General features: G+C 35.1%; 1 protein-coding gene across 2 annotated transcripts in view; it reads left to right on the top strand.

Moving 5' to 3' along the window:
• Positions 1–15,309, top strand: part of STK39 (serine/threonine kinase 39) — a 281,003-nt gene extending 265,694 nt beyond the window's left edge. For both annotated transcript variants that reach the window (XM_063429695.1, XM_063429696.1), the window contains 2 exons: positions 12,844–12,908; positions 14,928–15,309. In XM_063429695.1, coding sequence (XP_063285765.1) covers positions 12,844–12,908; positions 14,928–15,002 — 140 coding nt within the window. In that variant the 3' untranslated portion in view covers positions 15,003–15,309. The remainder of the gene's footprint in view (positions 1–12,843; positions 12,909–14,927) is intronic.
• Positions 15,310–15,751: the final 442 nt, after the last annotated feature.

The raw sequence follows: 15,751 nt of genomic DNA, 5'->3' as shown, positions 1-15,751 counted from the left end.
ATATTTCAAAGTTAATGACAGAAAAAAATTGATACCTTTGCGGCATCCGTTACATCACAGGTTACTAAGAACCAAGTGCAATGATGTTTCTAGCTGGTGACAGGTGTGTGTTACAGTTGTAATCAAAATTAATTGAAAATTTACAAACTTTCAGCTGTTCGCATTGAACAAATTTTAAAAAAGCTCTATAAAAAAATCTATATTGTACTGCTTTTAAATATTGTTTAATAAATAGATTTTGGTCCTTTTTATTCTTTTGTACCATCATCTTTTATTTACATTTTGTATTTTTTACAACTACCTGGCTTTTTACTTTATTTTATTTTTCTCCTATACTCCAAAGAATCCTAGGTGGGGATCATACCACCTATGCCCTTGTCATAGAGCAGTTAGCCTGCCCTATACATTGTGAGTATATTTTCTTATATTTTATATACCAGTAATATTTTATTGAGAGCATTATTGCTGTTTTATTATCTTCCCTCTGAGCTCCTGTTACCATCTTCAAGATCACTCATCATATATCCCAGACGCGGGGATCATACCGCTGCATGCCTACCACACTAGAGCTAGTATAAGCTCTATCAAATGTGAGTGTATTTACTATATTTTATCATCTTTTATCCACTGTGGAACATACTGCACCATTACTGTTTCCATTTTTAGCTCCCCCTTGGCTGTCTGTCAGTCTGTCACTGCACCGAAGAGGAAACTCACATATCCTATAAGCGGGGATTTTACCGCTGCAAGCTACCAGATTAAGCTCTACTAAATGTAAGACTTCTTCATTTATATTTGACACCTCTTGGAACATCCCGCACCATCATCCTTCTCGTCACTCATCGCCCTCTCCTATATATTTGAATAATGTGAGGAGCGGAACCTTACAACTTCTGAGACCAGCTAGGACCCAAGTTCCACTGTATTGGACTTGGTTTCAACTACCACTACCCTAACTAGGACTTTTATTTATTTACCTTGTTTATTGGCGCAGTCCCATTCTTCTGTTTGTCAGCTATCTGTTAATTTACTCCAAAGAAACGTGAGGGAGTCCTTGCTTGGGATTGCTGCCTTTTTCTTCTTATTATACATTAGCACTGACTTTATTCTCAATTTTTCTGAGATACCAGCTTCTGGTAACGTTCTTGAGGAATCTTAGCCCATTGCTCATGATCATTTCCCTTCAGTTCTGTAAAATTCTTGGGTTGTGTGCTGAACCGCCTTCTTCAAATCCCACCAGAGATTTTCTTTGGGGTTTAAGTCCGTTACTGTGATGGCCACTGTAGAATCTACCAGGACTTCCCCTGCAACCTTGGTGGAATTTGAGGTATGCTTGGGATCATTGTTTTGTTCTCATAGTATTTCCTGATACTTCAATTAATCCATCTTGCCTTCAACACGTTGCAGATTTTCAATGCCGGAGGATGCAAAGCAGCCCTAGAGCATCATCGAGCCACCACCATGCTTATCTGTAGGCAGAGTGTTCTTTTCAGCGTATGCTTCATTCTTCTTCCTTTAAGGCAAACCGGTGATCCATTGGACTAAAAAGCTCCAGTTTTGCTTCAAAACTTCTGTGGCTTATTTATATGATTCTGGGCATATTGGAGATGACTTTTCTTGTGCTTTTGGGTCAGTAGTGATGTACATCTTGGAGTTCTGGCATGTAAACCGTCTGCGTTTAGTATGTGCCTTACTGTGCTCACTGAAACCTCAGTGCCTGTTGCCACCAAGTCTTGCTGCGGGTCTTTTGCAGTCACTTGAGGGCTTTTTACAAGCTGCCTTCTCAAAATCTGGTTGCTGTCATTGATAGCTTCCTTTATCTGCCCCGTCCAGGTAGTGTAACCACTGTTGCTTCAACTTTGAACTTGCAAACTGTGCTTCCAACATTGTTTCTAGCAACATTCACTGACTTCACTGTCTTTTTGTATCCTGTTCCTTGTTCATGAAGGGCGATGATATCTTCTCTTAATTTTTTGGACCGTTCTTTTGACTTAGCCATATTTCTAACATGCAGTCAAACATGACACTCAACAAACTACTAGCCAGTTCAGGTATTTCAAATATTCTAGTTTAAGCATACCTGGTACAACTAATAAGGTCCTTGATTAGTTGCTTGAAACAACACGTGTTTTGCATATTTATGCTGATGTAAGGAATTCTATTCAGGTGGTTAAATAATTTTGAGACTAGAGAAGTTATTATAAGTTGCATTTTCAGTTGAATTTTGGGAAACAACTTCAATCATTTGTTGTGTTGAGATATTTCAATTACTTTTGTTTGATTTGTTAATTGCAAACAGTTGAGTAAAACAGTCTGTAAATTTTGACAATAAACCTGATTTTCAATGGAGTTTGAATAATTTTGATTCCAAAAGTATGTACCATTTGGACATTGAATTGTATGTGTTTCTTTGGTATGTCTAAACATGCATTTAACATATTGTGCAGTATAGTTATTATTTTATTAATTATACTAGTTATATATTCATTGCAGTGATTAAATGTACTTTTATTTGATTAACAAGAAATTGTTAGTATACATTGCTTACATATGTCATTGAGTTAGGAAAGATGTTTGTGGTGCTCATTCAGCTCTTATGCTGACAATTAAAAATATTTTGGGATACTGGTAATTTGCTAGAAAAGCATTTTAATCAAGTCCTCTGAGGTGTTGATATCCCCTCCCTGGCAGCAATTTAAAAACCAAAATGTGCATGCGTGACTTTATGTATAGAGTCTGTTTCATTGTTCTAATAACAGTAAAAGTCATCTTGAGAAGTATTGGAACGGTGAGATTTTAATCACATCAACATTATTAACAGCTTATTGGCAGCCAATAATGGGTCATTGAATTTAGGACTATTAATACATTATATACACAATTAGTAGACTGCACTCAAAACACTTGACAAGATAATGGAAAAAGCTATGAAATATATTGAACAATGCTAATATAAAAAAAAGAATTAAAAAAATGTTCCTGCTCTTCTAAGAAAGATGAACATATTCTCAGTATTGAGAGAGTAAACTGAACTCACAATAACATGACAATGTATAGTTCCACATTACTCAAACCCACTGAAACTACAAAGAAAGCCATATTATTATATTTATATAGCGCCAACAAATTTTGTAGCGCTTTACAATGGGTGGACTAACATGCAATTGTAACCAGACCAGTTTGATGCACAGAAACAGAGGGGTTACGGGCCCTGCTCAATGAGCTTACATGCTAGAGGGAGTGGAGTAAAGTGACACAAAAGGTAAGGGACGTATTAGGGAAGTAGATTGGTAGAATAGTACTCAATTAAGACTTAGTGTGTGTTTTTTTTGAGCCATTAACAGTTTAATTGATATGCTTTCTGAAAAAGTGACTTTTTAATGATTTTTTGAAGGAGTCAATACTGGGTGAGCATCTAACAGAAAAGGGAAGGGAGTTCCACAGAAACGGTGCAGCCCTAGAGAAATTGTGAATGCGAGCATCAGAGGTGGGAGTACGAACAGGGGATAGACGCAGGTCTTTGGCAGAGCGTAGGGGCCTAGATAGGACATACTTGTGTATTAGGGAGTATAGATAGGTGGGAGTAGCATTATGTAGATATTTGAAAGCAAGAGCCAGAATTTTATATTGAGCACTATATCTTATGGGAAGCCAATGCAGGGACTGACAGAGGGGTGATTCATGGGAGGTGTGGGCGGACAAGAAGATGATCCTTGCCCCCGCATTCATTATAGACTGCAATGGGGCAAGTTGGGAGCACGTAAGAACACTGAGAAGTGGATTGCAGTAGTCAAGGCGAGAGAGGACAGTGGCATGGACTAGCACCTCAGCCGCATCTGACGTTAAGTAGCGGCGGATGCACACAATGTTTTTGTGATGGAAGCAGCAGGATTTTTACATGAGGGGTGAAGGAGAGGTCGGAGTCAAAGAGAACACCTAGGCAATCCTGCATGGTGGAGCACCAATAACATGGAGGGAGACAGAGACAGGAGTAGCAACACTTGAGGGAGGAAAGACCAGAAGTTCTATTTTGGACAAGTTGAGTTTAGGGAAGTGGGCAGCCATCCAGTTAGAAATAGCAGAGAGGCAGTCAGAGACACTAGTCAAGAGGGGCAGGGAGAGATCAGGGGAGGACAGATAGATTTGCATGTCATCTGCATAGAAGTGATATCGGAAGCCAAAGGAGCTGATGAGTTTACCAATGGAGGCAGTGTAGATTGAGAACAGTAGGGGACCAAGGACTGAACCTTGGGGGACACCAAAAGAGAAAGGTTGGGAGGAAGAGGCAGAGTCAGAGAAAGGAACACTAAAAGACCGCTGGGTGAGAAGGAGTGCCAGGAGAGAGCAATATCTTGTAGACCGAGATTACAGAGGATGAGAAGACGCTGTTGATGACCAACAGTATCAAAAGCAGTGGAAAGATCAAGGAGAATTAGGATAGAGTAGTGACCATGAGATTTTGCAACGAGTAGATCATTTGATACTTTAGTCATAGCTGAGCGTGGAAACCAGACTGAAGTGGGTCGAGCAGAGAATCGGACTTGAGGAAGTCTGTCAATCTCACATACACAAGTCTTTCAAGGATCTTGGACGCAAAAAGCAGTAGCGAGATAGGATGGTAGTTGGACGGGGAGTTAGGGTCAAGGTTGGGCTTTTTTAGAATCGGGGTTACAGTCGCATGTTTGAAGGGTAATGGAAATATGCCAGATGAGAGGGAGAGTTTGAGAATTTTAGTGATAGGCAAAGCAAGAAAAGGAGACAGAGCACGGATGAGCTACGAGGGAATAGGATCAAGGGAGCAGGTGGTGGGGCGGGAGGACTGGAATAGATCAGAATCCTCTTTCACTGTAGCGGGTGCGAATGAACATAGAACAGTGGAAGGAGTGTAGAAGAATTGTATGGGGAAGGAGAAAGATGAGAGATCTCTTCCCTGATTGTAGAGATCTTGTCAGTGAAGTGAATTGCAAAGTTTGGGCGGTTAAGTCGGTAGGAGGAGGAGGGGCAACAGGACGAAGAAGAGAGTTAAAAGTGTGAAATAGTTGTTTGGGTTCATGGGAGAGTGTGGTTATGAGGGTATTAAAGTAATTTTCTTTTGCAGAAGAAAGAGCCAAGCTGTAAGAACGCAGCATAAATTTATAGTGGAGAAAGTCAGGTGAGAAGTGAGACTTTCTCCAGCAGCGTTCAGCAGTTCTGGAGCCTTTTTTGAGGCATTGAGTCAGCTTAGTGTGCCAAAGTTGTAGTTGGGGATGCTTGCTGCGTTTAAGTATAGGAGGTACAATGATGTCTAGATGAGAGTAGAGGGTGGAATTGTAGAAGGTAGCAGGTAAGGTTTGAGATAGGTAAACAAAGAGTTTGGAGGTTAGTGGAGAAGCGCTCCAGGTCAAGACATTGGAGTTTTCTGTGATATTGATGTCCTGAGGGTGATATCAGTTGGGTTTTGGGTGTGGTGATGTCAAAAGTCAGCAGATAGTGGTCAAATAGAGGAAAAGTAATATTGGAGAGATTAGAGATGGTACAGAGCTTGGTGAAGGCGAGATCAAGAGTGTTTCCTGCTGCATGGGGTCTAGGATGAGTTCAATTGTGGGTAGGAGAGAGGGAGCAGAAAAATGAGTGCAGGGCATGAGTTGAGAGAAGGTATACCATACAAGGCATACTATGAAATGAGCAGCAGCACTAAAACAGCTTACAGTGTAAAAAGTGTATTACTATAATCAACTGGTTCCTTCTTAGAATCTGTATAGCATATGGTGGTTCAACTAAACCTGCTTTTGAAAATAGATTGTTTGTTATAGCATTGCTTGTAAAATATTCTGGAAATCATTCGTATAATCCACTTCTAGATATTCTGAAAACTGATATTGAAATTGTGCCCAACTAAGGACTACCTATCCTGCTAGAATTGTAGGATTCCCATATTTGGTATAGTATCAAACAATTAACATTCTGGATCATTTATAGGTGCACTAAGAATTCCCTGAAATATTGTACTTAGGCTCATCAACTAAATAATTCATGGAGATCACACTGGTGACTATCTTTCCAAATGGTGCAACTTAAAAATTGTGTTGGGACTTAGTTACCACCACTGTGATGTCCACAGGTAGATAATGAGCCTCTGCTTGGCAGCATTATGGCTGTAAGAGCATTATGGGAGATGAAGTCCACAAGATCTGAAGTGCCAAAGTTTGACTACCCTTGATCTGGTTTATGCTATTGAAGGATGACTCAATCTAGAGAGCTCTTTAAGCAGTACATGAGTATGAGAGGGAAAGGTCAATGTGTATTATGACTGGTCAATTGTTTTTAATTTGAACAAACATCTATAGGAAGTAAGATCCCAGTCAGTATTCAGCAGATAAAGAACAATGAAAGCTGAATAGATAAAAATAGAGGAGCATTTGGATTAGAAGCCTGGGTAATTATTACTATCATCATTATTTTTATGTATTCCAGATTGCTTATTTTAAAGTATGGCCTAAGCTCAGAAAATGTTGGCTACAGCTAATCTGGAACTTGGAAAAAGGCACTCTCTTTATACCCATAACCATTGCAAAAGATAATAACCTAAATGCACTTTTGTGTATGCAACACAGATTACATCCTCACAACTAGTGCCAAGTGATTTGAATATGCAGATACTGAAAAAAAAAACCTATAGATTTGGTTTAGGGATTCTAAAAGAATCGTATCTTCTTTCTACATCTTGCCTATAATGTTTAAACTGCTCTGGAATCATGGAAAAGTTTTGGAAGTTTATTTTTGCTGTTGTGCTTTGTTTGTTTGTTTTGGGGTTAGTTTCCAGAACTTCACATGTTTGCTAAATGTATGGTAGATAATTTTTGTTATATTTGGCCCACTCTGAACTAAGGATATTAGTATTTTCATAGATATAAACCATAAAATCCATATCTTATTGTAATGCAACCTAACAAGATCAATAAAAGATATATGCAAGTACAGTTATAGGTAATTATTTTGAGGGTGGATCGTTGCTCCCAATAGACTCTCTTTATGAAAAAAAACTATTCTCAATCTTTCGGTCACAAATCTCATGAATTTCAGATCTATCAGTGTAACAGAGATTCGCAGCATGAATACCAATAGCATTATAGCGTTCAACTGAAATTAGTTATTAAGTCACTTTGACCTAACATTTCCGATAATAGTCTAGCACTTTGGCAGACCCGTTACACACACTCGTTAAGACACGCCTGTACCTTTTTTGACCACTTACATTTCTTTTTAGTTGTCTGTGCTATACTAAAAGCAAGTAAATCCGTGAGCATTTTCAAAAATAGGGAAGCATTATACAATTCAAAAAGTAATACAATGTATGCATGCAGCAATGGAGGCTCATCCATAATGGCACTTGGGGAAAAATATATTTACAGCAGTTTATAAACACTAAGATCATTTTTCTGGAGGGCAGGATAGCAAGCCACAAATATGGGGAAAAAATAGGGGGGTCTGCCTTAACGTTGGCAGGCGGGCAATTCCTCCAGTGGCCATTGGAGTAACTAAATTACCTCCATTTGTTTAAATATACATAGGGATTAAGGAGAGAGCGCAGGTAACTTTTTTCCTTTGGTTTTTACTATATATATTGGAGCTGATGTGTACTGTGGTTGTTGCTGCCGCCCAGGAGTGATGGGAGTGAGCGCAGGACTTTTCTTTTTGTATTTGTTAACATAAGCTAAATTGTACTGTGTGCAACAGAAAACCCTTTGTACTAACTTATAAGTAAAAGTGTGATATCTAAGATGATGTAATCCCTATTTTCATAATGAAACTTGGGCTTTCAAGCCGTTATCTTTAAATGTCAACCTCTATTCCTGATAGCTTAGCTAAAGTACAAAGATTAATTCCATTTTCTTTAATCCTGCTTCATATTTTACAAACACATATTAAGAGACATTAATGGGTAATTTAGTTTCATTATAAAAAAAATAAAAGATAAAACAACTATATACACTTTAACTTCAGACGTTATTGTGTTTTTATTTTATTAATTATTTTATATCTGTCACTTGTTATGCCAGTAGTTGGACTATGTTCCACTATGTGATCACAGCTTACTTATCCAGCAGCAGACGTTCCGTTCTTCATTCCTGACCAGTATTCGACCAATCAGTATTTAGCAGCTCCATTTAAAAACAAAAGCATAATTATGATATTAGTTTCGCTATCGAACTCCTGTAGTAAACGTATGATAAATTTAAATACATGCTGTGGTATACGGTTAAAAGTGCCCGCCTATAAAAGACAATCTTCAGGTTTACTGTATAACTAGCAGAAAGCATGATGCCATTAGTGATATTTTATCCCCAGGAGCATCCGAACCTCAACATTCACGACAGCCAGTAATTTTAGTTGCTACCTTTAAAAGAGTGCATGTATGTGCAGTTATAATCCTTTGGTGTATCATTAAAACTAGATAGGTAATGGTCTTTGATGACAGTATTGAGAAACATTGACTTGGACATTATATGAGATATTCTTTCTCACCCAATGTTTTCCACTATATAAATTCAAAGAAGTCCCTGTTTTCCAAATGTAACCATGTATTCTAAAGGAATGCTCCAGATACCAACTCAACTTTTATCAGGGTTATTTACAAAACTGTGAAATCCAAGTGAAATAAAAGGTAATTTCAAATTTAGGGCCAGAGGAGCTGATTAGAAAGCATAGCTGACTTTTTTTGAGGTGAATTTTCCGGTTCAGCTATTTGACTTTACATTTGAAATTTACTTTGAATTCACCTTGAATTCTCACCCTGACTGCCTTGTATAGCTTTTAGCCTAAATAATTAGCTGTAGTATTTTGCTCTGTATGTATAATAACACTTCTTATGTAGGTCACATGTTTAGACTGGAAGAAAGGAGATTTAGCATAGAAAAGTTTTTTTTACAGTAAGAACAATAAGGAATTATATGCCTGAAGAAGTGGTTTTATCAGAGTCTGTACTGATGTTTAAACAGCAACTGGATGCACACTTGCGAAAACATCATATTCAGGGGTATAATTTTTATGTTGTGGGGTAATAGCGTCTTAATCCACGGATAAATCTTACTGCCATTCTGGGGTCAAAAAGGAATTGTTTCCTAGTTTATTGCAAAATCGGAAGTGCTTCAAACTGGGTTTTTTGCCTTATTTTGGATCAACAGCAAAAACCAGATGTGAGGAAGGCTGAACATAATGGACACGTCTCTTTTTAGCCTATTTAATATGTAATAATTAAATGTATAATAACACATCTTATGTAGCATTTTTCATTGTAATTGCAAGTCCTCTGCCCCCCATTGAAAAATACTTCCATTATGGCTGGTTATTATACTGCAATTATGATGTCACAGTTCAATTTCTATGACTCCCTAACTGTAGTATTTCTCCAATAGCACAGTTATTTGTGTCACTATGAAACACAACAATGTTTTCTAGGAGTCATAGTTTAGCTGGAAGCTTTAATAGCTGAAAAGCTGGTAACTGAACTACACTATCCCAAAACATTTCTCTCTACATAAAGCCCTGCTGTGCAGAGATCTGTTGGATAACATTAGCACTTAGAATAGCACCATAGAATGTTATTGGAGAAACTTGATTGGCTGCCACATCCATACTAACTGTTTGCAATGTAAACCATGGGAATATACTGAAAGTGCAACAAATTCAAATGGGAGTATCTCTACACATTTTATAAATTCACTATTTATGTTGGTGTGTTAACTAAAAGAATGGGTCATTTATTGTCTTACACATGCACGTACGCAGGAACACACACTGAGGTATAAAAGAAAAAGCATAAATAATGCTGATCGTGAGGCAACTACTTACAATTGTGAAGACTGACTCTCAATCTTAATACTTTTGCTGTAATTAATATTTGTGTTTTTCTTTGAATGAGATCTACATCAAGGCTTAAATTGACTTTAATACACTTGAATGGTTCAATTATCGTATCACAAAATACATATGAATTTGTACTCAGCAGTATATTCTGAAGTCATAATGGAGTGTCTAATTATTAGATTAGTAAACAAAACAAATTATTATATTTCAGTACACACATTTTATTTTTAAGCTTGTATAGCTACATTTCATTTGCCAAATATTTTACAGTAGATTGCCTTCTGTATAAACAGGAGCTCTGTTTATTTAGTGCTGTGGTTTAAGGGGGATGGGGGTGAGAAGTCATTGTACTGGTATTATAGCACTAACAATCAAATAGAACAGTTTGTTCCGAAAAGAAATTACTCACATTGCAGAAATTACGGCAATCAGAATACAAGAACATCATCTCTGCAGGGGATGTTGTTCAATATGCAGGTTTTTTTTTTTGTTTTTTTGATTTTTTGTTCGATGCCGAGCTTTAACAGCTTTGGAATGCAAAATTTCTATATAAAACTAAGATCGGGATCATGGAAATGAGAAACACAATAATGGACTGTATTTATCAGTAGATGTTAAAATGTGAAATATAAAACAATATAAAAAGAAATTGGAAGTGAACTTCACCTTAAAGAAAAAAAAAATATTTTTATTTCAAAGGTATTTTTAAGAGAAACACTATATACTATAGATTCTTGCTCACCCCTTTTCAAACAGGCATGGGTATGGTTCCGCATTCAATGCTGGACTCATTTGGGATTGGAAATGGAACTTGTTATGCATGTTGGCTATGCCCTTGTTTTGAGTGACCATACTCACAAAGTGAGATCCTCACTTCATAGGAACCTTGATGCTATGTCTTCTGATCTACAATTTTTTTTCTGAAATGGTACGTAGAACTTTTCAAAGTAAAAACAAAGACTAATATTTGACTTTCCGTTTAAAGTAGTTTGTCTCATACCATAAAAGATAACTTTTGTCTTATCTAAGAATATTCTTGAAACTGTTTATCCATTTTTTTGCCTTGTTAGATGGTGGTTCTTTCGGATCTCCTGTCGGGCCCATGTACATTTTTCAACGTTCCTTCTTTTTCTTTTTTGTATGTTATTTTCCTTTTTTGAATTTTTTTTAATTAATTTATATATTTTTTTACTTTCCCCCCTTTATTCTCTGTATTTGTTTTTTTAATCAACCATGTCCATTTTTATATTTAGAACAAATTCAGAATCGCCTCAGATCAGACACCCTCCCTTTTCCTTTTTTCTTTCTCCTTTTGTCTTTTCTTGTATTTTTATATATATTTTTTTTATCGATATATAGTATAAATGTGATAGATTGCACTCTGCAATATTGACATTCTTATCCCTGTACTTGTTTGTCCTTTTTTTGTGGAGACAGGATTCAATAATTACGTCTGTCTGAGGACTTTGATAGACTTGTTCCTGTAATTTTCCTTTCCTTTTTTTCGATAGTGGGGACAGAATTCAATAAAATTATATTAGACTTTGAGAAAACCGCGCTTATTAAAAAAATAATAAATAAAAAAATATTGTGATTGTCACAACATTTCTTAGAAGTCTCTGATACTGAATTTTCTTTGCACTTTTACTATACTTTGTTGTTATTTGAATGCTGTATCTGTATTGGATTTTTTTTGTTATCATTCAACATCTCACCAAATGAAGCATCCTCCTGTTTTCAGAGCATAAAGGCATGCATTGTTTCCCAAAGGATTGACTAGATGAACTATAGGTAGCAGGGAACAACTGACGGAGCCAGGTGATACTTTAGTTCCTTTTTAATTATTTTTGAATAAGAAAAATGCTATTAGATGTGTTTATTGAAAAGATTAACATTAGCCTGTATTTTGCTTGAAAAGATCTTTCTTAAAATCTATGGAACAGGAAAATATGTTCTGTCTTGTTATATATGATGCATATTTATTGACGAGAGACGCTGTGTTTCATGTAGGTATGCAGCAACTGTAAGCTTCGACCAGAATATTGCTAGGATGTCATCGATAATCTTTTTTTTTCTCTTTGTAGTATGGGGAAACAGAAAGCAGTTTCATGCTTGGGCAGTGACCCATGATTGATTCTCCTTTTTTTATGTTTATTGCTATTTGCCTTGTAGATACTTATACACCACTCCTTCAACATTGTTACCTTATTTGTTTGTGTGTGCCTTAACTTGTTTTTCATTATATTTTTTTATATACCCATTCTATATTTCTATAGTGCTCTATAAATAATTGAAAAAATATATACTTTTTTTTCAATTAATCTATCTTCATGCTTTTTAAGAGCATGGAGCAAACTGATGTTGTCTCCATAGGTTGTTTTGAAAAAAAACCAAAAAAAAAAAAACCAGAGGAAGGGTTGGGCTATGATACAGAGAGTTTCTCTCACCTCCCCCAAAACAAATATGTCAAAATGTGCAAAAAAAACATATTAAGTGTAGGATGTTCTTTCAGAACTGTCTTTTAAAGTAACAATATGTTTTATAAATATCTTTTATACTGTAGATTATTATTATTATTTTATTATTTATATAACGCCATCAAATTCCGTAACGCTGTACAATGGGTATCCCAATGTTCTTGCTTACCGTATGACATTGGCTTGGATTTAGCTTTCTATGTTGAAATTACACCAGAATCACTGTTTCTTTGCAGGTCTATAAAGTATAATTGTCTTGTTTTGGTATTTGGTAGTTTTAAAAAAAGCTATAATCTTTAAGTATGTCCATACAAGCGTTTTAAGAGTAGAAACTATCACATATACTAAACTGAAGAACATATTTAATGGATATTGGCAATAACAGTAGCGACATAGGTATTTATTGTGGCCCACAATTTCTGCGTTTTTAATAAAAGGTACAGATTAAAAAATATTTTTGCTAATAATTTTCTCAAACTCCATTTTAAAATATTCTGGATCTGTTGTTTTTCTCTTTCAGTTGCTGCTAATTTGCAGAAGATGATAGATGACCCAATAACATATAAAACATTAACCTTTAAACTGGTGAGTGCTTTTTTTATATTTTCATTTGTTTTATTGATAAATAAAACATTTCTTATATATATATATATATATATATATATATATATATAGATATAGAGATATAGAGATATAGAGATATAGAGATATATATTTATATATATATATATATATATATATATATATATATATATATATATATATATATATATATAGAGAGAGAGAGAGAGAGAGAGAGAGAGAGAATTCTCTTGTGATTATTTAAAAAAATACCTTTCTTAGATTTAGAACACCAAATTCCATAACTCATATAAATACTTCTGAAAATATGATTGGTATTGTTTTATTAGAACCCATTCGAGTTTTTACTTTTAGCTGTTTTGTATATGTTTCACAAATACTATATTTAGCCAAAAATATAATTTCTAAAAAAATCCTTTTTTTGTAAGTGATCAACAAAAATGTTTTATTTTATTTAATTTAAACATTATGTATCGTTAAACAAGAAATAATACTCTTGGTTACATGTTGGAATTTTCATTCACACTTCTAACATTCCATGATGCTTGGCCACTATGATGTCAAATGCAACTAGAAGGACTCATGAGTAATTAGATTTTATAGTGCTCTATGGAAGGGTGTATGGGGCTGTATTGTAGCTATCGTTTACTCCCTCCTTAACCAAGGGGTTATGAGATCTTTCCATTTGAAATGTGGAGATGTTTGACTCCCCATTTTCTGCATATGACTGCTGACTTGGGTATCACTGCAAAGCATTCTGGGAGTGTGTTGGAAGACCTGTATTCTTTAATCTCATAAACTGTTTTACATAAATGCGTAACAATAGAAGTTTATTTAAGACCTCTGTTTCCAGAAAAGTATTGTGAGTGCGCAATATTTCTGTAGTCAGCAGTGTATTCGTATCCGATGATGATGAAAAATTTGGTAAAATGATAGTGAAAAAACAGTGAACTGGAGTGAGTTTCAGACATTTTATAACGTATAATAATAATAATAATAATAATAATAATATCAGAAAGCAGAATAGAGTATTGCATTTGTCAGCAATGTATTTGTATCCCATGACGATAACAAATGTAATAAAATGTTAGTGAAATAACAATGGACTGGAGTCTGCTACAGACATGTTTAATGTATAATAATAATAATAATATAAGGCAGTCGGATAGAATATTGTATTTCCTTTAGACACAAAGCTAATTTTTCATGACTTATTTTAGTAAGTGTGTCTACATGAAGCCTCAGAGTAAGCACAATTGATCCCTTTCAATCAAATTTGCAATCCCAATGCACACTTACCCAAGGCCACGTCTTCATTGAGTGCTAATCAGAAATATCTCTTGATTACAATTTTCATATTCCTCTTACTATGTAATAAATATGTCATCCTATAATCCCACCATATAACGTTAATTAACATGAGCTTGCCAATTCAATTATAGGTTTGAATACAATCCAGTAGTCTCTTGATGTCTTGGTATCATCAACCTAACCTCAGAGCAAAATAATAATTGAGGACTTATAGACTTTATTGTCAACAAGGGCCTCCTGTATATCTGCTTGAACAACACTGCTAAATATGTTTCCACTTTACAGATATAGAACCGTGTGGTTTTGTAATTAGAGAACACACTGAGAATACAAAAAAGATATGAGTTACTGAATCTAAAAATATATCCCCATCTTATATTATGTTTTTGTTGCTTTAAAGCTAGCTTGCATTATGTTCAAAAATAGGACAATAGGAAATTGTTATTTCACTAATTTTTTTTTTTCATTTGTTATCATCATGGGATACGAACCTTAAAGTTTTTTTGATAATTTATCCAATTATATTCACGTATCCTTATCTTATGTATTCACACACACAACATACAATGAATGTACTAAAATATATTGCTGAAACGTGGACTATGAAATATTATTGTTCCAAATATATATAATGACTGTGCGAAATGTATCTAGTTTTTCTGTTTTTTAAAAGTATTCAAGTTTACCTATTGCGGGAATTTTCTGTTGCAGGCGTCTGGTTGTGATGGAACGGAGATTCCCGATGAAATCAAATTGATTGGGTTCGCTCAGCTGAGCATTACCTGATTAATTGCACTTTGGCGTCCCTCTATGAACACAATCCACGGAGACCATCTTAGACAACGGAAAAGGGATAATATTAGCACCATACAAGATTTGCTTCAGATCTAGAAATTCACCATGTTGGTACAAGTTGAAATTAAAACTTTAATACCTGCTGCTACCAAGAAAAAGAGAATACGGAAAAAGGCTACTACGTGTCACCTGTAAATCAATTTGGAAATCTCCCCATTTGAAATAATTATACAAAAATGCACTTAACAATATCCATATTTATTGTTTACATGCAATAGATATATTTGTCTGAATTTTTTTTTCCCATTGTAAAAATTCCGATATTTTAGGTTTCGATTGATAAAACTGCCTATTTTCTGTATTATTTTAAAATGAATACTATTCTAAAGAAAATGACAAAAAAAAAAGCTTTTGTTAGCCAAACTTGAATCCTAGATGTAGAGAAGAACTGTGAATTTTATTTTCATAAATTTATGAATTGCACATCCACTGAATATTTATGGTTAAATTGTATGTTAGTCACACTGAAATTATTACGGGCAATGATTTTCTTTCGGTGTATTTCATTTTTAGTTCTGGATTGTGTGAGGTCTGTTAGGGGATAAATTAATCAGATTATTTCCTTGCTTGTGTCCAATTTAAAGTATATTCTTGACACCAAGGATAGTAGGAGATTAAAAACTCTGTTATGGTGCCTTTTTGATTGAGTCTATTATCTATCTACGAGCCTGTAATGGGTG

Source organism: Pelobates fuscus, chromosome 8 (assembly GCF_036172605.1).
Source record: "Pelobates fuscus isolate aPelFus1 chromosome 8, aPelFus1.pri, whole genome shotgun sequence".
Taxonomy (NCBI): domain Eukaryota; kingdom Metazoa; phylum Chordata; class Amphibia; order Anura; family Pelobatidae; genus Pelobates; species Pelobates fuscus.
Note: the sequence above shows the minus strand (reverse complement) of the source record. Positions and strands in the feature narration are given on the sequence as shown.